The sequence below is a fragment of the Lepidochelys kempii genome, chromosome 7, assembly GCF_965140265.1.
Source record: "Lepidochelys kempii isolate rLepKem1 chromosome 7, rLepKem1.hap2, whole genome shotgun sequence".
In the NCBI taxonomy this organism is placed as follows: domain Eukaryota; kingdom Metazoa; phylum Chordata; order Testudines; family Cheloniidae; genus Lepidochelys; species Lepidochelys kempii.
Window position 1 is genome coordinate 37,661,598 of NC_133262.1, and position 26,690 is coordinate 37,688,287.

The 26,690-nt window shown below is 41.1% G+C and overlaps 1 protein-coding gene across 13 annotated transcripts in view; it reads left to right on the forward strand.

Moving 5' to 3' along the window:
• The window catches only part of RAF1 (Raf-1 proto-oncogene, serine/threonine kinase), a 96,949-nt gene that overhangs the window by 14,894 nt on the left and 55,365 nt on the right, over positions 1-26,690 (forward strand). For 8 of the 13 annotated variants that reach the window (XM_073352235.1, XM_073352240.1, XM_073352230.1 and 5 more), the window contains 4 exons: positions 18,004-18,236; positions 21,438-21,550; positions 23,792-23,894; positions 25,906-26,063. In XM_073352235.1, coding sequence (XP_073208336.1) covers positions 18,030-18,236; positions 21,438-21,550; positions 23,792-23,894; positions 25,906-26,063 — 581 coding nt within the window. In that variant the 5' untranslated portion in view covers positions 18,004-18,029. The other 5 variants (XM_073352232.1, XM_073352233.1, XM_073352231.1 and 2 more) reach the window with 5 other exon arrangements.

Here is a 26,690-nt window from a genome sequence, read left to right on the forward strand (position 1 = left end):
CATGTCATAGCTTTAAACTGGATAATTCAAGGGAAATTATTTTTGTTAGCTTGAAATTACTTTGCATCTAGAATATCCTGTCTGTTTTTTTTTTCTGGCTTGTAAAAGGTAAATGTTTAGTCTGAACAGCTAACAATTTCGCACTTCCTTGCCAATGAGTGTTTAGTCTGATGATCAAGAAGTCTGGAAGCTCTCATGATGTATAGTTAATATGAAGTTTATGAGATTTGTAAAATGTCTTTTCCCTTCTCTTTCTTTTTACTGTTGTACAAAGATTTAAATATAACTTTTTCCACACAACTTGTCACTTCCACGTGGTTAGCCAACTGATAAAGTCACACATGGTTTTTAATCAAACATGTTAGTACACAAGGGGAAAGCATAGAAGATGAACACTTTTGAAACAAAATCTGTTTAAATATAAGATTTTTCTAGGAGGAATGAGGATTTAAAAAAATAAACAAAAAACAGTTCCTGTCTCAGGCATAAAGATCACCAAATTATCCATCAGCATCTTTGGTTGTTTAGTTTAACTCTGTGGTCTTTTTTGATACGTTTTTTGTTTCTTCAGTGTAATAGTTAAAAATTGAGGGTGGTATAGAGGGTTTTTTTGAAGCTTTGAACACTTACCTGCTTGGGTGTTTGTTTTCTTATTATGCAAGATATAAAACATACTTTTTGAATTTATTTTTAAACTATGAAGGTTGGCAGATGAGACTAAAGGCATGGTTATAGAAAATGTTTTAAATATAATTATAGTGCATGAGTTTTGTTCAACTGAACTGCATGAATCTAAATACAGCATATTTCAGAAATTCACTTTTTAAAATTTTTTGGGATGTTCTCTATTTGTACAAAACAATCAGAACTGATGTAAACAAATATACAAACAATATCCATCTTCAGAAAGGCATTTGTTTTCATTAGACAGTGATAATAGTTACCTAAAGCTAAGTGCGCAGTTTTCAGTGTGTAAGTGTTAATTTTGACCTCTACCCAGCAGCCTGCTTTCTTTTTGCTTATATTATTATAATTCAATTGATAATTGTTAATGATTTGTTCTGGTTCAAAAATATGAACAAATCCTAGAAATGCAGGGCTGGATTATAGCTCAATCCCTTTGAGATTTTAAAATGTATTTACTCTGAATCAGTATTGTAGGGTATGTCTACACTAGAAATGCTACAGTAGCACAGCTCCAGCGCTGAAGCTGCAATGCTATAGCATAGATACTACAGTGATGGAAGGAGTTCTTCATCATCATTACACATATTGAATCTATTTCCCCATGTTAAGTATCCTTGCACCTTCTTGTCAACTGTCTATATGGGCCATCTTGATTATCACGACAAAAGTCTTTTCTCCTGCTGATAATAGCTCATCTTAATTAATTAGCCTCTTACAGATTGTATGGCAACTTCCACCTTCTGTGTGTGTGTGTCTGTGTGTATAATATTATATATACACACACACATAATCTTCTTACTATATGTTCCATTCTATGCATCCGATGAAGTGGGCTGTAGCCCACGAATGCTTATGCTCTAATAAACGTTAGTCTCTAAGGTGCCACAAGTACTCTTGTTCTTTTTGCGGATACAGACTAACACGGCTGCTACTCTGAAATGAATGACTGTAGTAAATCCACCTCTCCAAGAGGTGGTAGCTAGTTTGACAGAAGAATTTGTCTTTCAACCTGGCACTGTCTATGCTGGAGCTTAGGTCGCCTTAGCTACATCTCTCAAACAATATAGCTAGGTCGACCTAGCTTTCTAGGGTAGACCAGCCCTTAATCCAGGGGTGGGCAAATTTACTGGCCTGAGGGCCACATCTGAGAATAGAAATTGTATGGCGGGCCATGAATGCTCACAAAATTGGGGTTGGGGTGCAGGAGGGGTGAGGGCTCTGGTTGGCGGTGTGGGCTCTGGGGTGGGGCCAGAAATGAATTCAGGGTGCAGGAGGGGGCTCCAGGCTGGGGTGGGGGAGAGGAGTGCCAGGGGGAGGGGAGTGAGGGCTCTGGCTGGAGGTGCGGGCTCTGGGGTGGGGCTTGGGATGAGGGGTTTTGGATGCAGGAGGGTGCTCTGGGCTGGGATCGAAGGGTTCAAAGGACAGGAAGGGGATCAGGGGGTTGGGGTGCGGGGTGCAGGCTCCGGGCTGCGCTTACCTCAAGCGGCTCCTGGAAGCTGTGGCATGTCCCTTCTCTGGCTCCTATGCGAGGCGTGTTCCAGCAGCTCTGCACGCTGCCCTGCACAGCAAATGGGAGCTGCAAGGGCAGAGCTTGGGGTGGGGGCAGGGTGCAGAGCGGAGCCCCCTGGCTGCCCCTATGTGTAGGAGCTGTGTGGCACGGCCCCTGACCCTGCTTCCTGGCTGGAGCGCCGGAGGGGGCCATGCTGCTGCTTCTGGGAGCTGTGCTGGAGCGCCGGAGGGGGGCAATCTCCAGACCCCGCTCCCAGCACGAGCTCGAGGGCTGGATTAAAACAACTGGCGGGCCATTGTTTGCCCGCCCCTGCCTTAATCACTTCTTCAGCCCATTATGCTGCTACTGTGACTTCAAGGAATCTTTCTTTTTATAGTTATGCCACTTCATTCAGGATTTTATTATTTTTTTCCATCAGCTGCTCTGTCTTCTACCAGCAGCGCAATTGAGGGGGCAGGTGTTCAGCCTTGGGTGTGGCACAATTCAGGACCTTAACATAATTGTGTTGAGTGAAGATCAGAAAAGACCATAACAGTTTTACAGTCCTAAAATTGTAAATGTAAGTGTATATTCTGGAAAATATGGAAGCAATACTGAGAGAGGTTGCACTTTAACAGATTTTTAATGTCTGCTTTTATATATATTTTGGGAGGGGCTAGAAAAAATTATTGGACACCTGTTTCCTGCTATTTCCACCTATTGGTTTCCTGCTAAATGCTTACAAAATTGCAGTTTAAAATAATGTATGGCAAGAAGGGTTAGGCAGAGCCTTAAGGACACCTGAATTTTGGTATTGCATCTTGGACTTCAACACCAATTGATTTTACAACCGCATGAACTTTGCAAATTAGTTAACATGGGTACAGTAGGGCATGGAGTTTAAAACTTTGTCCTGAGTCTTGTTTCAAAGCTTTTCTCGTTAGTATTTAATCGCTTACTAACTCAGTTCATTGAAAGTTGCATAAAGTATGTTCTGTGCTAGATTTATGTTCATTCTGTTATAAGTGTAATCTTAAACTTGGTACTGTTTTCCCCAGGATTCAGAAATATTGGGGATGAGGCTGTGTTCAGTTTTAAACATTATGTGGAGAATTCTGGTTTATCAGTTAAAAATAAAAACAACCCTCCGCCCTGACTGTATTGTAAATTATTTCTTATCTGAACTGAGCATACTGCACCACATAATGTTTTTGTTTGATCAGATTTGTTGTTTCTTAGCAGTAATATGGTAACATCCTCACAGCTGCACCCTGTTCCACGAAGAAAAAAGTGTGCAAAGCAGGGGAGTGTGCTGTAGAGGTGGGGCTAAAAGACGGAGTTTCTGTCAGCATGCAGAGGCTGCAGAGAGGAATCAGCTAGAGATTCCAGCCAGAAGGTGCAGCTGCAAAAGCAGCCAAAGCAGGGATTCTGGGGAGGGGGAAAGAAGGGGGGAATGGAATAAAATGATGGCCACATGAATCCCAGCATACGCTTAGACCCAGAATTCTACAGGGGAGCAGCTGCAGAAGCAGCCAAAGGAAAGGCCATCAGACATCCAGAGAACTTTCTACAGTTTTGGCTGGACTTTGTGCCCTGTGCTGTTCAGCTGTTTGCCCAACTCTCCCTCGCAGTCTCTTCAACTGGGCTTTACTCCATATCTGTCCTTACCCTCATCTTGCTCCCCTTTCCTACCTTCCCATTTCTTGCCACTCCATCCCCTCCTAACTAAACCTCCCCTTCCTTCGCTCACCCCCAAATTGTAGGAACTGACATAACATTTATGCCATCACATGGTTTACTTTGGTTGTGTATTATATTACACACACAAGTTACATTAAAATATTAAGTTTGCAAAGTAAAGCACTCAAAAGTTAGGAAATGCCAGTATTAAGGTTGCCTTAATTCAGCCTCCCCTACGTGTGTGCATTATGATACAGCCTTTAATTACATGACCAAGTACTATTTTTTCCACTATGCTCTGGGGAAATCTGGGTTGCGTACTGAAGGTGGTTATTGTCTGTAGGGTCCTTGCCTCGTTTATCAGAGAAGTTGGAAGGTGTGTAAGACTGAGGTGGGAATTGAAGGAGGACTGTCTCATAATTAAGGCTGATAAATGCTATTCTGGAGAACTGGATTTGTTCTCTGCTTCTGCCACAGGGTTCCTGTGTGTGATGCTAGGCAAGTTACTTAAACCAGACTTCTCACAATTTTGTGTTCTTCATTTTCTGGGTGCCCATCTTGAGACTCTGCGGTCAGACCTGCAGAAATGTTGATCACTCCAGCAGCAACAGAAGTCAATAGAAATTGTGCTTTGAACATATGAAGTACTACATAAATGCTGAGTATTCTGAAAAATCAGGTCCTAGGTATCCCAAATTGGTTAATGTTTGGCAAAGTTATAAGCAACTGAAATCAAGGTTTTACAATGGGAAGTGTTGGGCAACCTTAACAGTCAGTGCTACCAACTCCACTTATAGTCCCCAGCCTGTCTTGTCAATTTTGATTGTAAACTCTTAAAGGCCGGGATCATCTACTACTTAGCACAGTGGGGCCCCATTCTTAGTTTGTCCCGCTGTAATAAATGTGATCGGGTATGACACTCTCTATATCTGGCTTTGGAGTGGGAGTTTCAGGGCTGCTCAATAAATAATTCTCGACGATCTAGAAACTAATAAATTAGGCATGCAAAACACATGCCTGTTTCATGCTTTCAGTGTGCAGATAGCAAATATGATTTTGCATGATTAGAGTTGCCTGTGCAATCCTGATGATTACTGCATAAGCAAAAATCAAGAGCATATTTATGCCCCTAATTTTTTTTAAACATGAGTCCCAATATCAACTCTGCTTGAAAGAGATAATTCAGGGCTAGGCTGCGGATGGGAGGGAAGAAGGAATGGTATAAACCAAGTAATAAAATATGAGATACAGTTCTCCCTTGACTGAGGTTTGTTTGTCATGTTAGCAAAAACTTCTGTAATTGCCCATAGACCATACCAAAATATAGCCTGGAATCATGGTTTTTGAGATCCCAAAGATAACAGTTCTGATACTGTTGTTGTTCACTTCCAGTAGTATGCACACTGTCAACAATAATTTCTATTTGTACATTAAGAGCATATTTTTGAAATACTTAGATACTAGCTGACGTGAAAAAATATTCTACAGTAGAACCTCAGGAATGTACACATTGCTCTAAGCCTAGAAATTGTGACTAAAACAGAATGATTATACTAACAAAACAAGACAGAGGTGCACATTACGGCACCATGGAATGCAAATGATATAGTGCAGATTTTTTTAATTTTGGTATGGTAAGAGAAATAACTATTCCAGATACTGTGAAATAGTTAAACATTCATTAGTCTCAGTGATACTGTATTCAAAGTGACCTATTATACTTGTTACATATGACAGCGTCATGTGGTGTATTTTTTTTAGTGGTCCAATAATTAGAAAGCTCCTCTTTTCTCTTGTCTGACTTGTGGGGGATTTTCTCTGTGTGCAGTGTGAAGCCTTTTGGAATCAGAAAGTGGTTTTCAGATTACTCGTTTCAATATGCCACTGAAACTCTCTTCATTCAAAGGTATCGGAGAACTGCTCCAGGGGTCAATGTTAATTTAAAGGTAACTTACAAAGAATAATGGAGGAGAGGGTTTTGTTCTCCAGTTTTGCTGCATTTGCAATGTGTGAAGGTTTGGTCAGATTTCTGTGCTTTTTTTAATATTACAAATCCAACCATAGAAAGAGAAGACTTTGACTTTCCTGGTTTTTCTAAGGTAAAAAAAAGAAAAGTGCCAGGAAAAAAAGTGGGCGTAAATTTTTTGTAGGTCACCTTTATCAGTACCTGAGACCATGGTAGTTTCTGTTCCACAATGACAATACTGAGAGCAAGAACAAATATTATTATGGTTGAGAAATAAATATGTAGTCACAGAAAGTTCTTTTGATGCTTCTGTAATTCCTGTTAGTGATGATGGAAGTCAGGTATGTGTGTACCTGAAGGGGACAATAGGCTCCTCAGCTGTTTAAGCTGATTAAAAGCATTCTTTGTTTTTCAAGTTAGAACACAATATAATATCCATATGAAACTACTACGTTAAAAGAACATTAAGGTTGCAAAGCAAAACACTCAAGTCATGAAATAATAAAACTAAAGTTGCCGGTGCAGTTATAACTGTCACCTTGTGTCTGTTATGATAAACTACTATTTTTTGTTAGAACCCTGGCCTTGTTCAATGTGCAGTTTGAAAAGTCCTTGAGGAGTGACAACTGCCTATTCTCATCATTCGGCCCGTATTTCATTTATTGCACACCATCCAGCTCCTTCACTAAATAAGGAAAATGCTTTTCTGATGGTTACCAGGCTAGCAGTACCTGTGACTCCTTTCCAGTCTTTGAGGACACCCCCTCAGGTCTAAAGCCTCATGCCTTTCCTATCACAGCATGGAATTCTGCAATTCTCCCACTCTGTCTGGGCCCTGAGCTACGGTACTCTGTGTAGCAACTGTGCTTACCCAAAAAGAAAAGGAGTACTTGTGGCACCTTAGAGACTAACAAATTTATTTGAGCATAAGCTTGCATGAGCTAGAGCTCACTTCGTCGGATGCATTCAGTGGAAAATACAGTGGGGAGATTTATATACATAGAGAACATGAAACAATGGGTGTTACCATACACGCTGTAAGGAGAGTGATCACTTAAGGTGAGCTATTACCAGCAGGAGAGTGCGGGGGGAGGGGGACGTCCTTTTGTAGTGATGATCAAGGTGGACCATTTCCAGCAGTTGACAAGAATGTCTGAGGAACAGTGGTGTTGGAGAGCTGCCTAGAAGCCTCTTGTTCATATTCCGACCTATTCATGACACGGGCTGAAATTGTGGAAAAGCAGCATCACTTGCCCCATAACCTCAGCCGTGCAGAACACAATGCCATCCACAGCCTCAGAAACAATTCTGACATCATAATCAAAAAGGCTGACAAAGGAGGGGCTATCGTCGTCATGAATAGGTCGCAATATGAACAAGAGGCTGCTAGGCAGCTCTCCAACACCACTTTTTACAAGCCATTACCCTCTGATCTCACTGTGGGTTACCAAAAGAAACTACACCATCTGCTCAAGAAACTCCCTGAAAAAGCACAAGAACAAATCTGCACAGACACACCCCTGGAACCCTGACCTGGGCTATTCTGTCTGCTACCCAAGATCCATAAACCTGGAAATCCTGGACGCCCCATCATCTCAGGCGTTGGCACCCTGACAGCAGGATTGTCTGGCTATGTAGACTCCCTCCTCAGGCCCTACGCTACCAACACTCCCAGCTACCTTCGAGACACCACTGACTTCCTGAGGAAACTACAATCCATCGGTGATCTTCCTGAAAACACTGCCCTGGCCACTATGGATGTAGAAGCCCTCTACACCAACATTCCACACAAAGATGGACTACAAGCCGTCAGGAACAGTATCCCCGATAATGTCACGGCAAACCTGGTGGCTGAACTTTGTGACTTTGTCCTCACCCATAACTATTTCACATTTGGGGACAAGGTATACCTTCAAATCAGCGGCACTGCTATGGGTACCCGCATGGCCCCACAGTATGCCAACATTTTTATGGCTGACTTAGTACAACGCTTCCTCAGCTCTCGTCCCCTAATGCCCCTACTCGCACTACATTGATGACATCTTCATCATCTGGACCGCATGGAAAAGAAGCCCTTGAGGAATTCCACCATGATTTCAACAATTTCCATCCCACCATCAACCTCAGCCTGAACCAGTCCACACAAGAGATCTATTTCCTGGACACTACGGTGCTAATAAGCGATGGTCACATAAACACCACCCTATACCAGAAACCTACTGACCGCTATACTTACTTACATGCCTCCAGCTTTCATCCAGACCACACCATACAATCCATTGTCTACAGCCAAGCTCTACAATACAACCGCATATGCTCCAACCCCTCAGACAGAGACAAACACCTACAAGATCTCTATCAAGCATTCTTACAACTACAATACACACCTGCTGAAGTGAACAAACAGACTGACGGAGCCAGAAGAGGAGCCAGAAGTCACCTACTACAGGACAGGCCCAACAAAGAAAATAACAGAACGCCACTAGCTATCACCTTCAGCCCCCAACTTAAACCTCTCCAACGCATCAAGGATCTATAACCTATCCTGAAGGACGACCCATCACTCTCACAGATCTTGGGAGACAGGCCAGTCCTTGCTTACAGACAGCCCCCCAACCTGAAACAAATACTCACCAGCAACCACACACCACACAACAGAACCACTAACCCAGGAACCTATCTTTGCAACAAAGCCCGTTGCCAACTGTGTCCACATATCTATTCGGAGGACACCATCATATGGCCTAATCACATCAGCCACACTATCAGAGGCTCGTTCACCTGCACATCTACCAATGTGATATATGCCATCATGTGCCAGCAATGCCCCTCTGCCATGTACATTGGTCAAACTGGACAGTCTCTACATAAAAGAATAAATGAACACAAATCAGATGTCAAGAATTATAACATTCAAAAACCAGTTGGAAAACACTTAAATCTCTTTGGTCACTCGATTACAGACCTAAAAGTTGCTATTCTTCAACAAAAAAACTTCAAAAACAGACTCCAATGAGAGACTGCTGAATTGGAATTAATTTGCAAACTGGATACAATTAATTTAGGCTTGAATAGAGACTGGGAGTGGATGTGTCATTACACAGAGTAAAACTATTTCCCCATGTTTATTCCTGTCCCCTCCCCTTCACCCCCCTGCCGTTCCTCAGATGTTCTTGTCAACTGCTGGAAATGGCCCACCTTGATTATCACTACAAAAGATCCCTTCCCCCGCTCTCCTGCTGCTAATAGCTCACCTTAAGTGCAGGTTTCAGATTAGTAGCTGTGTTAATCTGTATTTGCAAAAAGAAAAGGAGTACTTGTTGCACCTTAGAGACTACAGCTCACTTCATCGGATGCATTGATGTAGCTTATGCTCAAATAAATTTGTTAGTCTCTAAGGTGCCACAAGTACTCCTTTTCTTTTTGCGAATACAGACTAACATGGCTGCTACTCTGAAACCTGTGCTTACCCAGCCATTCCAACTGTGTTTGGACACCTGCGGTTCTTCCCTTGAGGAGCCTGTAACCACTGTTACACAGTGATAAAACAGCCTTCTTAAAACCAAAGTATTTTTTATTTTAGTAGGTACAGAGCCTAAGAGGAAAAAAGGATTTTAAAACAGTTTACACCAGTGGTTTTCATCTGGTGGTCCATGGACCGCATACTATGTCTAATGGGTCAGTGAAGGGTGACTATGAAAATCAAGGTTTCAGAATGCATCCGATGAAGTGAGCTGTAGCTCATGAAAGCTTATGCTCAAATAAATTTGTTAATCTCTAAGGTGTCACAAGTCTTCCTTTTCTTTTTATGAAAATCAAGTGTCAAATCCCCAAAAAGCATTACATTTTTCTGATCATTCAAAAGTATGTGAATACCCCCACCTACTGGTCAAAACCTGGAAGTCTTGTTGTTACTATTAAAGCTCATGGTTTAATGCCCTTTCTCAGGTTGCATCAAATGCTGTACCAGGCATGTGCAACATTTATAGTTGAATTCTGTTCCTTCAGTTTTCAGTCTAAGGCTGTGTCTACACTACAGACTTTACAGTGACAGAGCTGTACTGCTGCAGCTGCACCACTGTAAGGTCTCCTGTGTAGCCGCTCTATTCTGACCGGATAGTGTTTTCCCACTGGCATAATTAAACCACCCCCAAAGAGCAGTGGTAGCAATGTCGGTGGGAGCATGTCTCCCGCTGACATAGTGCTGTCTACACTAGCGCTTTTGTCGGTGGAACTTATGTCCGTCAAGGGTGTGGGTTTTTTCACATCCCTGACTGACAAAAGTTTTGCCGACAAAAGTGCTAGTGTAGACGTAGCCCAAGACTTGTATGGTAGGGGACGCAGACCACAAGCTGAATTTCCAAAGAGGTCTGCACTTCCATTTGAAAATGTTTAGGGGTCTGCAAATGAAAAAAGGTTGGAAACCCCTGGAGTACATGGATGTGTGCTTTACCTAAAGGCTTATCATCCCCTGTTAGTAACCTAGACCGGCTTAACTTCTTCAGACATCCCAAGTGGTCTTCCTCTGGTTCCCCCAAACAACTTCCTCTCTCTTGAGAAAGTGTTCCTTTTCTAAACCTGCCACAACTTTTGATCTTCAGTGTGTGTGGGGCCTTTTCCTGTCCTGGCTTCCTGCTTGGTTTTTCCTTACAGCCTCTGATTAGATTAAACTAGTGTATTCATACTGTAAACATCCTAATACCCAGATCAACATACAGTATTCTTAAATGACTACACAGTGGCTCCGATTCTGTCACAGAGTTTTCTAGACTTTTCTATGGTTGTCATAACTAGTATGATATCTTGATTAACTTATTCCCAGAACATCCCCATAGGGCAAGGAAGGACTGTATTACTACCATTTTACAGATGTGGCACTGAGGCACAGTTTAAGGTTCCAGAATTCAGTAAAACTGTTAAAGAATGTGCTTAACTTCAAGCATATGAGTAATCTCTTCAAATTCAGTGGAAATATAACTGTCCTTAAAGTTAAGTATGTGCTAAGTGCTTTGCTGAATCGGGGTCTAAATGAGTTGCCCAAGATCACACGAGAAGTCTGCAGCGGAGGCAGGAATAGAATCCATATTGCTAGATTCCTAATCCAGTGCCTTAGTCACAAAGCTATTTATTCTTTTCCAGCAGAATCCTGCTTCATTTGCTACATGCCTTAAAACTTTTACAGTGGACACCAGGCTTATGCATGACACACTAGCCAATTAGTGCAGTGTGTAAGAGGGGTGCTTTGGACCCCTAAACAAATGCACTCCATAACCTTGCTTTATTGTCCAATGTTCTGAGGGTCCAAAGGCAAAGGTTCTGAGGAAAAAAGTATGTGAATGTGTAATTGAAGACTCATATTATAGGGGAAGCTGGTTGCAATCTCCATATTTACACTGCCTAACACTTTCTATTACAAGATTCTTGTGATCTTCATGGATTCTCATGATCTTTACTTGACAGCCTCTCACTGTTCCTTGGTATGCAGTAGGCTTTCCATATTTGGCAGGAGGAAGGCCCTTGGGCTGGGGAAGTGCTTTTTTTTTTTTTGTCCCATGAAATGTTGTTCAGCTTTTGGCAAGATACAAATTTTAAAAATTGCCTTTTCTCATCTTTTGTATTCCTCAAAAATTTTGGTAGCATGCTTAAAAATAATAAAAAAGGAACATTTTAATTCCTAGATTGGTACCACCACTGCCACACATGCTGCACAAAGGAATACTTGTGAGCTGCTGGAGCAGCTGAAAAGAGATTTCAGGGAGTGTGGGGAGAGAAGAGAGTAAGCTTGTCCCATCCCCCAATCACAGGACATAGCCTATTTCTCCTCATTCTTCCCTCCTGAACCCAAAATCCCACCTCCTAGTGTGAGGGGGGGAAAAGAGGTGGACAAAGCTTGTCCCCCGCGGTCTTCACTATGAGAGAGCCTTCTGCTTGTGCCAGCTAATATAATTAATCCTTTAGCTCAAGTGGTGGCTATCTTTGTTTAGAGGTTTTTCTAGTTGTACATAATAGTATTTATTTGTACCTTTTTTCTTTCTTACTCCCCTTCCCCCAACCAATCTAGGAAATTACATCCAAATAAAATATAGGGTCACAGGCTTTGTTGCTTCTCTAGGCTGAGCGCATTGCCCTCACCAGGCAATTCCTCATGCCCCAAATTTCTCCTTTCTACTCCATACCAGGTTCCCCCACTCCCCCTGTATGCCATGGGTTCTGTGTGCCTCCTCCATTCTACTTCCTATGTCAGTGGTTCTGTGTGCATCACCATCTCCCTCCAAAACCACCATTCTTTATTTTCTTTCTATTTCAGGGTGTCAACATTTTAAAACTGTATTGGGAGAATTGGTAGAACCAAGATCAGGTGTATTGCCAGGGAATTCCATGAGTCCTCCATTTTCCCTTTTTGGTTTTTCCCATTTTTACCAAAATCAGTAGGTTCTGCCCATTGACACCTAGAACAGTCCCTGAACTTTTGGAATTGAATAGCTGTGGCGTTCAGAAGTTATTACATCCAAACAGAGAAATGTCATTAAGTTGAGTGCAAGGCCTTGCAAGTTCAGTCGATTACATTAAAAGAATGGTATTTAGATTGCAAAGTCAAAGCATTTCAAAGCTGGGAAATGCCAGATTTGTTTGTCAGTGGAAACTTAATTCTTTCTCCTTGTGCATATGCATTATGATAGTCTTTAGTTGCATGCTCACATTCTATTTTTTCCACAGGACCCTGCCTCATTCAGTGCACAGGATAGACATGCAGTGGGGCAGATATAACTTGGCAAAGGTAACTGTGAAAATGGCATTTCCTGACTTATCTGTGCCTGATTTTGCAACATAAATGTTCTTTAAATATAGTTTATTGTATTTCATACATATATAAGGAAAATCTGTATGTATATAAGGCAGCAGTGTTAAGATTGCACAAGCAACTTTAATTTTTGTCCCTTCCTGACTATTGATAGGGTCGATTTGCAACTTGAATGTTTTTTATGCAGTTCCGTTGTATAGATTTTCCTACTTTTTAAAAAAGATAAATAAAACACATTTTTCTGTGTGCTGCTATTCACTAGACATGAGTATAGTGCTATGTACCGTACATGTGCAGTACATGAGGTGGGAGCCCTTGTCAGATTAGATTTCCACCTTTCTCTATCATGTGGAAGAAAGGCCTCCTTTGGCGTTCCTGTATCTCTTTTTTTTTTTTTTTTTTTTAATGCACCTCCATCGATCGCATTTCAGTGCCCAACCGAGCATAACTGAAATATTGCTCCACTTGACTATACTTGGGTATGTCCTGTGGAATCCTGAGGTGACCTCTTTTTGATTACAAATATATGCAGTGTCAGATGAAGGAACTTGGGGAGCTTATTAGTTTTAATTGTTTGTTCTTGTATTCATACACTACATACATTTAAAAACCCTTTTATAATCCAGCCTTAACAAATTAGCATTGTGTGTTTGCATCAACTTCCGTTGTGATATTGCAACTGTTCAAAAAGTGGTTACAAGATTTTTTTTTTAGAAAAATTAATTTTTTTTTTAATAATTATGCTCAAAAACAGCTTAACTATTTCAGTAAAAGTCAAATGCAGCAGTGCAAAGCTCACATGATTCTGGGCAGTTGCGTTGCCCATCAGAATTTTTTGGGAAGAATCATGTCGTTGTCATGTCATTTGCTGCCTCCCAGGGAAGTCTGGAAGAGGATTGAAAAGTAGAGGAGGGGGAAAAAGGGGTAGACTAGTTAAGAATCGCCACCACCCCCAGAGCATATAAGGGAACAGGGGAAGGTGAGTAGCAGATACTACTTCCTTTAAATGAAGGAGGCTTTTGGGGTGAGGTGAAGAGAGGACACTTTCTGTACAGGTGGGGGTTGGAAGTGACTTGGATTTAATCACATCTGTGGTGCTAGGAAGAGGAGCATGGAGAGCACCCTCCTCTTCCCAGCAGCTGGAAGTTGTCTAGCTTTCTGCACTCCTGGATCTCACTGGTGGTAGAAGCTCCTCCCTCAAAAATCTTTCTTATAGGCCTCTTGTTGTTGATGCCTGGTAAATTGTTAAAGCCCTATGTACAATCTAAAGATGTGACATCATATGCCCAGTGATATAATTCTAGAAAGTCAAAATAATGTTTGCAGCATTTCTCTTTAAAGGTAATACGTAGCTGGAAGGCATTGTAAAACCAGCATAGTATGACCAAGTCTATTAATATTCATGTTCAGTAACATGTATATTTTCGCATATCAGAATCAAAGGCTTTTATGAATGCTTCTTAAATTTGATTAGAAATTACAGGAAATTATAGCTAGCATCCATCTATTGTCTTCATTCTACGTTTTGTATGTAACTTGTTGGGACTCTTATGTATCAGTTGCATTTTTAACTGTGATAGGTTAATGTAGAGTCTACCTGATCTTAACAAATTTGTTGTTCTGAAGTTTGGAAAGGCTGGGGAAAACTATTAGTTGGTATTTCAGTGCTAAGGGAAACAAGTACCACGTCAAGTTGAGATTTTATGGGAAATAAGTGTAGAGGAGGTATGCTCCCTGACATCTGTCCTCTCCCTGAAAAAAAAATCACAGCTAGTAAGTTATTAATCTTGATCCAGATTGGCTAAACAGCTTATCAGTTTAAGTTAGACAGCCACTCTTAACTATAAAAGCTGTTGTAATTTAACTTGCTGACATTAGTCTCCTTTCCTGTTTGATTCTCAAGTTGCAAATACAAAACCAGTCTCATTTATGCATGCTAGGTAAATTTTCAGAAGTGTCTTAGTCCCATTAACTTTCAGTGGGATTCGAGCTCCTTAGGTATTTCAGAAAATTTTTTATCCCTTTGATACTACAACATCTGGGAGATCCTATTGTTTTTGGCACAGTTGAAGGAGAGGATTGCTTAATGTTATGGTAGAACCAGTTTAGAGCTGATATTTGATAGAGAATATGTCTCGTAATTCCTGTGCAAATCCACCCAAATTTGGATAAATTATACAACTTTGAAAAATTTTAGTTTGCATGTGCTCAGTAAACACAAAATTTAGTGGCTAAAATCTGTGAAGATTCTATCTTCCTGGGGCATGCTTCGTTAGCTCTTAGTGCTGACCAAACTCTGCATGCACTGTCCTAACAAAGTGACTGAGCATGCTCCATTCCTAGGGCTAAGGGGGCAAAACTGAACTTTTCCTGTAGTTGTAGCTTCCAGTAGCTGTGACCTGGGTACTGGAACTGAGAAACTGTCTTTTCTCTACTCTGATTATCACTCTGCTGGCACCTAGGAGCATGGAGGAAGAAGTTGTCTGACTTGAAACCTGAGGGGATAAAAGGAGACCGGGGAAGAAGGGGAGTAGATTGGGACAAGGATTCTGGTGAGACTGGGACTAGAGAGAAACTATAAGTGCGAGCTGGAGTGTGGGGGGAAAACTGCTGGTTGGATAAGGAGACTGGGTTTGAGAGCCAGATGGGGGGTGGGCTGGTTGGGCAAGAAAATTCGGACTGGGAACTGGTGCGGGAGAGGGAAACACAGATCAGGCAAAGAGCTTGGTGGGAGGAGAAGGAGACTGGGACCGAAGACCAGTGTGTCAGGGAACGGGGCTGGGAGGTGATAAAAGACATGGAGCCAGGAAAAAACTTGGCAATGAGACTGGGTCAAGCTGCCAGGGAGGGGGGCTACTGAGGCCTTGTCTACACTACAGGGGAAATTCAATCTAAGCTACACAATTTGAGTTGCGTGAATAGTGTAACTTAAATAGACGTAGCTTAGACCTACTTACTGTGGGGTCCACACTATGCAGTGTCTACGGGAGACGCTCTCCCGTTGGCTCCCCCTACTCTTCTCGATCCGGTGGAGTACAGGAGTCAACAAGAGAGCGATCTGTGGTCGATTTAGTGGGTCTTTAGCCAGGGTTTAGCTAAATTGACCGATGCATCGATCGTTGCTCGTAGATCCCTTGGTAAGTGTAGACAAGCCCTGAGACAAGGAGAGAGGGGGACAGATCTGGGAGCAACTGGAACCCGCAAGGAGAGTGAGAGAATGAATGAAGATCTGGGAGGGGGGGAAATGAGACTGGTTTGACAAGGAGTTTGGGATTGGGGGATAAGAAGCCTGAGAAGTGGACATGGAGACTTGGACTGGGAGGCAGGGGTGGGGAAGAGATAGGAATGGTACTTGGACAGATTGGAAGTGACAGGACTTGGTGTCAACAGGCAGAAAAGTATCTGACCTCTAGAGAACACTCTACTCCAGAGCCTGAAATGGAACCCCAGATTTCTGAGTTTCATCATTCCTTTGCTGTCAGTACATACCTGTGAAGCCCACTAGCAAAGTGTCTTATCCCCCTCTAGTGCTGGTCCACATAGAGGATGACAACCTATTACTGCTATCACTTATTCTGTTAGCCCAAGTGGTAGAGGTCTGTCCAGTGCATCTAAAGTTTCCAGCTCTGCTGATAACTCATGTAGGTGTTAGTATGATGCCATGTGATGGAATTTTTTTCCCTGTTTGCTCTTTAAAAGACTGGAAAATTATACACAGAACCTCTTCTCTTCCATCCCCCCACTCCCCTATTAATAAAACATTAAGGTTGCAAAGTTGAGCACACAGAAGTTAGGAAATGCCAGATTTATGGTTGCCTATGTAACTTTAATTCATCCTCCTTCTATATATTTATTATGATATGGTGTTTACATGATCACATACTGTTTTTTCCACAGGACCCTGGCCTAAGTCACTGCACAGATGGACCTGCTCTGGGGATGAATCAAGGTAGTATAGTGATGGAGGACTCCTACTTCATTAGTTGCAGAAGTTGGAAGACGTGGTAGTGCATGAGCAGGAAATTGCTTAAAGTGAGAGGATGGTCTCATGCAGGCAGTTAAATGCTGCCATGGAAAACTAGATTCTATCCTATCCTCTGCCACAGAGTTTCGATGTGATGCTAGGCAAGTCACTTAAACCAAATTTTTCACACATGATCTGTAATTATGCATTCTTCAATTTCTGGATACTTTACTTGAGGTCCTGGGGTCTGATTTGTAGAAGGGCTGAGCACTCACAGCTGCAACTGACGTCAGTGGGGGGAGCTGTGCTTTGAACTTAAATAATGCTGAGTACTCATAAATAGTGATCCATCGTAAAGCCCATGAGAAAATTAGTAATTCTGCCTTCAGAACAGGGTTTAAGTAAAGTGCAGTAAGTAAGTTTTAGGGCCACACATTGAACTGTGAAGATAAAACAAATTATTGAATAACTGCTCATGAAGTGAGAACTGTCCATTTTATGTACCGAATGAGACAGGGATCCTTTGGGGGGAAAAAAAAGTGTGATCATGTAATTAAAGACTGTCATAATGCATATGTATAAGAGGGCTGAATTAAGGTTGCACAGACAGCCTTAATTCTAGTATTTCCTAGCTTTTGGGTGCTTGACTTCGCAATCTTAATTTTTTAACATAGTTTTGTGTGTATAAAGAATATTAAGATCAGGAATAGAGATAATTGTCAAAGACTTATTTAGCAATAATCTCTCTTACTGTAACTTGGCTAGGTAAATATACTTAAAAAGCTTGCATTGTGTAATTGTAGAGCCCTGTCTTCAGATACTCTTTGCTCATCTTTTTTCGGGGGGAATGTATGGGCTTAATTTTGTTTCTTCTCAGTTTTTGGAAAGCTTGATAATGACTTAAAAAAAACTGAACAGAAAAAAGACTTCACACTTTAAATATATTTATACTTTAACTCAGACCTTTTAGTTTCAAACGTAGCATGTACTTAGCCATGAGTGAGGGAAGTATACTTCAGCTTGGAAAGGAAAAATTCCATCAGAAATGTAAGTGTGCACTGAACGTGTTGCTTTCAAGATTCACAGGAATGTGTGCACGCATCTGTATTTATGGAGATCTACACAATTAAATAAACTTAGCTGAGATTGCTGTAACTACATTTTTATGAGTTTGTCTGTTGTAATAAAACACGGACAATAGCATTCTGCATAAATGTTGTTTGTATAATTTTACAATATAACTAGGGCATGATACCATGGTTGTAAAGCACTTGAGATCTACTGATGAAAAATACTATATAAAAGCATAAGGTGGTATTATTTATTACATTGTTTGGTCTTTTACTGTATTTGCTTACAGATTTATCTTAACATCTGAGAACGTTGTAATTTCTTTTGCCTGTACTTCATTTCAGATTTTGCTGTTCCTTAGCCTGTATCAATGGAGCACATTCAGGGAGCTTGGAAGACCATCAGTAACGGTTTTGGATTTAAGGATTCTGTCTTTGATGGATCAAACTGTATTTCACCTACTATTGTTCAGCAGTTTGGCTATCAACGCCGAGCTTCTGATGATGGCAAGCTCTCAGATACATCTAAGACTAGTAATACCATTCGGGTTTTCTTGCCTAACAAGCAGCGCACAGTGGTAAGTCTACACAAGCCTCATGTATGGCTACGTCTACATTACGGTCTATTGGCAACGCTGTGTAGTGTAAGTGTAGCTACATGCAGCAGTCAAAAGTGTACCACATCCACACTGCAGTATGTAGCTACACGTGTCAGTGAAAGGCTCTGGCAGAGGGGAGGCAGCAGGGAAAGCTTCAGCAGCTGCGTGCTGCTGGAGCCTTTCACTCTGGCGAGGAAAAGTTCTGGCTGGGAGGAGGCAGCAGGGAAAGGCTTCACCTCTGCCAGAGCCTTATCTTGTGGCAGGGAAGGGCTCTGGCAGCAGGGAGGTGCTGGAGCCTTTCCCTGGTGCCAGAGTTTTTCCTGCAATGGGGAAAGGCTTCAGAAGCAGGGAGGCAGTGGGACGCTACATGGCTAAAAATAGCAACGTAGACTGGGAGGGACGGCTTGGGTGACTAGAGATCCATGTAGGATGTGTATTTGAGTCTACTTCAGATGTATCTGTAGTTTACTCACCTAAGCAATGCCTCACAGTCTATACTGCTATTTTTACCTGCGGTAGGGAGACTGTGCATGTACGTCGACTACACGCCTCCAAAAGAAGGGAGTGCTGAAGCATCCTATGAGATATAATAGACTTTTACTATTGTTAATGTGTATGTGGCAACAGAAATGTTAAATAAAACTGGAAGGTTGGTCTATGTTTAGGAAAGTCACTGTTAGTCCATTAATCCTAAAGGCTATATTTTAAAATATAGCATCTTATTCTGATGCAACGTTCTACAATATACATGTGTAGATTACATTCAAATATTTAATGGCAAGAGATTACAGTAGTGGGCTAACCTAATTTACAGTACTGTTGCAGAACTATCCTAGCCTATGTGAACTCAAATATATAATGATTTTGTCACAGGTTGCTTCAACATGGATCCCTACAATGAAATATATTGAAGATAGATTGAACTTAAACATTGCTTGGTCTTTGTTCCAAGCGGAGCATTCCAATAATACGCTAAAACTCTATCCATTGCTTGAAATCCTAATTCATGTTTTGTCCCTTCCCTCAACATAATGCCATCCACCCACTCACAGTGCTGTCATTTCTGTCTGTGTATGTGTCAAGTATAAAACATTCTGTCTAGCATAAAAACAGTAAACTACAACAAAATTTCCTGACTCAAGTTGATATATTACTGTGGGTGTGACAGAAAATATGCCTGTCTGGCCTGTTAGGACAGCATGCCATGAGCCAAAACATTAAGTCCCAGCAAGTCCATTGTTGTATACCACAAGTTAACTTTTGTAGACAAACCTTCAAAAGTGAACTGTAAAGCAAGTGTGTGGTGGTTTGTTTTTTGTTTTTTTTCTTTTTTTAAAGAGTGGAATGGATCCTTTGATCTATATAACTGCCTCAAACATTTTCTGAAAAGCTTTTTTCTGCTTCTACGTTAGGACTTACTGCTTTTCCTGTGGAGGACCTGGAATGTGACCTCATAGTTGGAGGTAGAAAGTTGAACAGGAGGAAAGGATGAGACTTAGGCTGGGAGAGCTGTAACTCAAATTTCAACCTCTGGTTCAAACATCACATTCCAAGCCCAACTACTGCCAGTGTTTCCTAGGGGGAAAAAGAAATATGTTTGATATTTCTTATGTTAAGCAAGCAGAATTTTTTTCTTAAATCTAAGGCGGTCTTTTCTCATAATAAAGGAATATCCAGAACAATTTTTGTTGGTATGAAAAACAAACTAGCCACAGTAAATATAGCAAACCGTTACAATAAAGTGATTGTGGCAATCACCAAAATACCTCCTTCCAAAACTGATGAGAAGATATTGACAAATTCAGAATGCCATACACAAAACCTGTATCATCTGCCTTTGTTTTGGCTTCTCTTTTGGTCAAGATCAAGTGGCATGTTGAGCCAAAGGGTCATACAGGCATAATTCTTGAGTCTATTGTAGATCAAGTGGTAGGGATGCAGCATTAAAAAGTTATATATTGCATCCAAACAGAGAAATACCATCCAATTGAGCATAAGACATCACAAACTTGTCCAATGTGCTCATGGGCATGTAGATTCAAACATTCAACCTTACATTTCACTTCCTTTAATGTCAAGGCAAACGAATGAAGCAAACAGTGGCTTAACTTCCTCTTATTTTCTGCTGACCGTCCTAGAAAGCAAAATAACTATTATAATGAAATTTTTTTGTATGGAAGGATAACTTTTCTTTATCTTGAAGTTTTAAATTCTTACAGAAGCCCAGAAGTTGATGCACATGATGCAACCATAATTTCCACTAAGCATAGTAGTTTATTCTTAAACATTTAGGGAGGGTAGCAAAGGCAGGTCTCCCCTTTTAAATGGGGGTGAATATACCATTTGTTAAGGAGGTTCACAACTGGAGATGCTTCTGGATCATAAGGGGTAGCACTGATGGCCAAAAAGCACTGCTATGTGCATCTGATCAGACTTACAGCCTTTCAGTTTGAAGGGAGACCTTGCCACAGTTACCCATGTCTTTATCCTATTGAGATTTGACAATGCATTCTATGGGAGCTGCATTAGAAGACCATTCTGAAATTGCAGCCAATGAGAGAGCAGCAATATCAGCTATCCGCATTGGCTGCTGATTTGCTTTTGGGTGCCATTCTGTGTGGTGTTTGATCTTAATAAGCCCTGTATGTATGGTTTGGGATCTGGCTACTTAAGAGACTACCTTTGTCTCTCCGTTGTCACACCACCTCAAATCAGCTAAGGTACTTTCAGTTTCACTCAGTTCCTGGATTTGAAAGTTTGGGAACTGTTCTGGTGGCACGATGATTGAGTTCATTGCTCCTTCACACATTGATCTGAGAGCTCCAAATGTGTTTACATTAAGGGCATGATGTAAGGCTCATTTGTTTTCTAGGGAAAGCTATATTGGATGGATTTTTGGATGGATTTGTTCAGTTAAATTCTGAAGGAAATAGTATCTCTTATTAATCTGTTTTAGCATTGCTCCTAGAAATGCTTGTACATGTCATCAGTGTGGCATGTTAGGCACACTTTTTTGAAATTTCAGTCTCTATTAATAAAAGTGCTACTAAGTCTAATTTCACTGTAGTGATGTGTAGAATATGATGTGTCTAGTCTTGTGTAGAATATGAAGATCAGAAAAATGGTATTTTAAACCCTTTTATGTCCTCATTAGAGTTTTGAATTGGCTCTTGTTCACAGGTAAATGTGCGGAATGGGATGACCCTACATGATTGTCTTATGAAGGCGCTCAAAGTCAGAGGTCTGCAGCCAGAATGCTGTGCAGTTTTTCGACTTTTTAATGAACAAAAAGGGTAAGAAGCTGTGTACTAAATCAGAGAAACAGTTTTAACATTCTGTTGGATTTTTCAAATCCTGGTTTTAAACTAGCAGAAACTGTGGTTTCTTCCCCCATTTTTAGAAGTCTAACTTGGTTGTGAAGACTCTCTTCATGCTTTCTTTGCTCTTCTCAGATTTCTTATTCAACAAGCCATGCCTTAAGCATGCTGAAATGATGTAAGAAATTAAATATTAGTTTTATTTAAATGCTCATACTCCTGGGGGATTTCTACACCACTGTATATGCGCAGATTTTTTTGCTTCCCTGCAGAAAAATTACTTTCTGATGGGGAAACAAAGAGAAGCCTCAAGAGCTGTTATGTGTCCCTCCCCAGGAGTGTGGGCACATCATTTTGGGTGCCTGGAGCAGCTGGTGGAGAGGTAAATCACCACAGTGGGTGGGGGGGCCCTGGCGAGACCCCGACCGATGACTGACTCCTACCCTGCGCCAGGCTCAGCTGCTAGTCCCAGATTGTCTGGGGGCAGGGGAGGAAAGGATTTTCTTTTCCCTGCAAGGAGCAGCCAGGGCTGGGTCAGACCCACCCCCAGAAACCTCCCCTTGCTGTAGGAACCCCCAACGAGCTCCTGTGCATTCAGATCCCCCCCACCCGAACCCCCCAGTGATCCACCCGCACCCAGATTGCCCCACACAGAACCCTCTCACCCCACACCTGGATTCTCCCCCCAAGCCCCTCCACATTTGGATCTTGCCGGACTAAGCCTGTCTACCCACATCTGGTGTGCCTGGCACAGAGGGACAGGGTCCTGGGGTGTTTCTGGGGCAGGGCCAGCCTTTGTGCTGTGTCAGGGTTGGGTGCAGTCTCACCACCAAATCCGTGTCCCAGGAGGGCAAGGGGTTTTGCAGGGTGATCTCCCACCTCCATGTGGCCAGTGCTCCCCACTGCCATGCTGGAGCCTCTACATTTATTTATTGTCAAATAAAATTTGCAGAATTTTAAAATGTGTGCAGAATTTTTATTTTTTGGCAAAGAATTTTTAATTTTTCGGTGCAGAATTCCCTCAGGAATAATAGTAAGGATTTTATATACACCATGAAATATGTCTGCACTTCTATTTCAAAACTGAAGAAGGAAAAATCTGAGTTAGCTGCTTTTTACAGACTTCTTTATATCATTCTAATCTAGCTAGATTGTGTGTTCAAATTTGAACACACAATATTTTCTTCCTGCATTTGAAGATACATACTTCAGCATTATACATGCTTGATTCTCTCAAATAAGGATCCTTGTATTCAATTTTAATGTTATAAATTCCTGTGGAAATTTTAAAATGTTATGGATTTGAGTCTCATCTCAGGTATTCCTTTGCGTTCTGTAGGGCTGGGGGGTGCTGCTATTAAATGCCAAATGATTATTTTACAAGCAGAGAGTGTGAAGGTATCTCGTTGAGTTAATGTATTAACTTCACACATCAGAAGACTTGGGCTCAATGCTTTTTGAAGCCACAATTATGAGACAGTCATTTGTGGGTATTAATCTCTGTGTAACTGAGTCTGTATTGAGATCTCAAGTAACTTTGGCGCTCAAGCACATAATATGGTTTCTATATCACTAAACTTGCCATTCATAATTTGGTACATTTGTTCATAAAGAGATTTCTACTGTGCCCATCACCATAACACCTGGATGCCTTTTATCTTATAAAAACAATCATCAAAATATATGACAACCCATGTAAGGTATTTAAACTGCTATTGCTGAAAAATTGGAAATCACGTACAATTCTGTGTTGTTTTTTAAAAACAAAACACTGAAATACCATTAATTCTAAGAGATTGCTTGTATTTGTTTTCATCTGGCTGATGAATCTTGCCCGTATGCTCAGGGTTTAGCTGATCGCCATATTTCGGGTCCGGAAGGAATTTTCCCCCAGGGCAGATTGGAAGAGGCCCTGGAGGTTTTTTGCCTTCCTCTGTAGCATGGGGCACGGGTCACTTGCTGGAGGATTCTCTGCTCCTTGAAGTCTTTAAACTACGATTTGAGGACTTCAGTAGCACAGATATAGGTGTGAGGTTTTTTGCAGGAGTAGTGGGTGAAATTCTGTGGACTGCGTTGTGCAGGAGGTCAGACTACATGATCATAATGGTCCCTTCTGACCTAAATATCTATGAATCTATGTTATAGGAGCATGTATTACAATTTACATTATTGAATAGACCTAATTATTCTCACTTCTCAGTTTTTTTTCCTTTTTAGCAAAAAAGCACGCTTAGATTGGAATACAGATGCTGCCTCCTTGATTGGAGAGGAACTGCAAGTAGATTTCCTTGATCATGTTCCACTTACAACACACAACTTTGTAAGTTTAGTTTTCTTCTGTTTTTTGAATGCAGGTTCAGTTGACTTCTTAAACACGGGAAGCAACTTTAAATCTTGATGCTACAGTATTCTCTCCCAATAAATTACTATTAATTTATTAATCAATAAAACCAGAATGACAACAACCCCAGATTATTTACGGGTATTAGTCCCCTAATCTCAGTAATTTTTTTCAGACCTGGCCTAGAACATGTGTCAATGCCCTCTTTTATTTACAATAGTAGTAATGAAATAACAACCTGACAGAGGATCAGAAGCAGAGTTTTTTTTACACTCCAGTTGACAGTATTTTCTAATCCCAAAACTGAATGGATGTCTTCACCTTAGTCTTTTATTTCAGAAAATTGAATAATTTCTCTTACATATTCAGTAAAGTTCGCATCACTTATGCAAAGAGAAAGTATTCATGGTTTCTTTGGCACGCATGTTTGCTTTTTTTGAAGGTATCAGCTGGACAATGATTGTTGCTAGAATAAGGTGTTGCTTTTTGGGCTAGCAGTAGTCCTAAGCATAGTCATGAAATGCCTGTCTCTGGTGACTGATGGTCTTCGTCACCTGGGTTTAACTGTGTATATGTGCATGTGCTTCCAAGGATATGGCCTTCTTGGAAGGTGGTTCAGGATCTGAAAATGACTTGCATTTGGAGTCTGGATGCTTCGGTCAAAAAAATCAATGATGAAGCCCACTTATAGAATCTGTTATAGAGGCTGGTTGTTTTTTTCAGGATGTTAAGCATGTTGATGTCCTGCAAATTCATAACATCTCTTTGCCAGGCTGTGTATGAGGCTATGTTCACAATTTGACAGAATTTTGTTCTGTCAGGAGGTGACTCGTTTTGATTATAGTTTCTTCCCAACAGCATGCTATGGGATTCCTTTGCTTGGGATCCAGTCAATACTGTACTCAACAGAGATAAGGCAACAGATATATCCAAGCAGGGTTGGAGTTCTGATCTATGTCAACTCTAAGTCTATGGTACTTAGAAGCAAAAGAAAGCCAGGCTACATTTAATTGTGTGGGAGGGGAGAACAATAAGGTTGGCTCTCAAGGCCTTTCTTCCTTCTATCAAGATGGAATAAGGCCAAATTTTTTCACAATATGACCATGCATTATCTAAACTGATGGGCAACTTCATTCCAGTCTTCTCTGACAAGATTTGATTTTTCTATAGGGATATTGGATAAAGACTGAAACCCTTCTGATACATCAGGCAGGGCTAACAATTTTTTTTAGCAGATTGTCAGTTGGAAAGGTTATGATTGACATAACGATGCCCCATTTATTTGATCCATTGTTCTGTCTGGGGTAGACCGCAAGCGAACTTGTTTGTGACCAGGCAGAACAGAAAGTGTAAAATCTCTTAGATTTGGATCCTGCCTTAATTGTACATTGTGGGGGAAAGGACTGTTATATGCCTTGCTTCCCAAAAGTCTTGGTAAAGAGATGTCAAGATGTTTAAAAACACGGAAGTTCACCTAAAAGGAAATTTGCCATAAGGAATATAACTACTAAATAGCATTCTTTTGTGCATAACATATTGATTACTTTTATACACGCAATTCTATAACTGTTTAAAAAAGAGAAAAGAAAAGTCCAAGGTGAAGTGATTGGTGCTTTACATTAGGAGTCTAAAACGTCAATGAAGGAAGTCAATGTCAAAACTCCCAAGCACCTTATTGGAAACAAGATGGTGCTCTGAATCTTGCAAGGATACACTTAAATTTGAGAATTAAATAGCTAGGTAAAGAGCTCACTAAATGTCTACAAAATATCCATAATTGTAACAGCACAAATCCACAGACTTTCTGAAGTATAGTGTTAAGTTCAATATTTGGTGTGGAACAGTTTTATAAAAAGTTTTCATTCATGATTTTACAGTTAATTTTTGCCAGATCCTTAGGTATTCATCCAAGCCACTTGACAGAGCTGGTACCACAAGGGGGTGTGAGAGTGTGTGTACACACATTTTAATCATTTAACTTGTGTTTTAGGCTCGGAAGACATTTCTAAAGCTTGCCTTCTGTGACATATGCCAGAAGTTCCTGCTAAATGGGTTCCGGTGTCAGACGTGTGGCTACAAATTCCATGAACACTGCAGCACTAAAGTCCCAACCATGTGTGTGGACTGGAGCAATATCAGGCAACTCTTGTAAGAGCTTTTAATTACTAATACTAACAGTCTCTGTGACTGAAGAATCTCAGACTCAGTCTTAATATCAGTGAGAGTTATGAATTGGTGAGCAGTGTAATATGTAAAAAGATTTGTGTATTGACGTGATGAAATAACCATCAGTATCTGCTCCCAGCCAGTTTATGCAATAGGACTATTGCCATGAAATATATTAGGCTCTTTTTGTAAAATATTCTGGGACAAGCAGACCCAGACATGGCAAATGTCCAGCTAATTTCTGTAATGTCACCTCAAAGTTCATTCAACATGGACGTATGCAAGAGTTCCTTGTACAACTCATTTTTGTCTCAGGCCTGGTTTACACTGGGGGTGGGGGATTGATCTAAAATAAGCAACTTCAGCTACGAGAATGGCGTAGCTGAAGTCAACGTATCTTAGATCGACTTAGAATCACTTACTTCGCTTCCTTGCGGCATGGGATCGACGGCTGCTGCTCCCCCATCGACTCTGCTTCCTCCTCTCACCCTGGTGGAGTTCCGGAGTCGACAGCAGAGTAATGGGGGATTGATTTATCGCGTCTACACTGTTCACGATAAATCAATCCCCGATAGATTGATTACTACCTGCTGATCCGGCGGGTAGTGT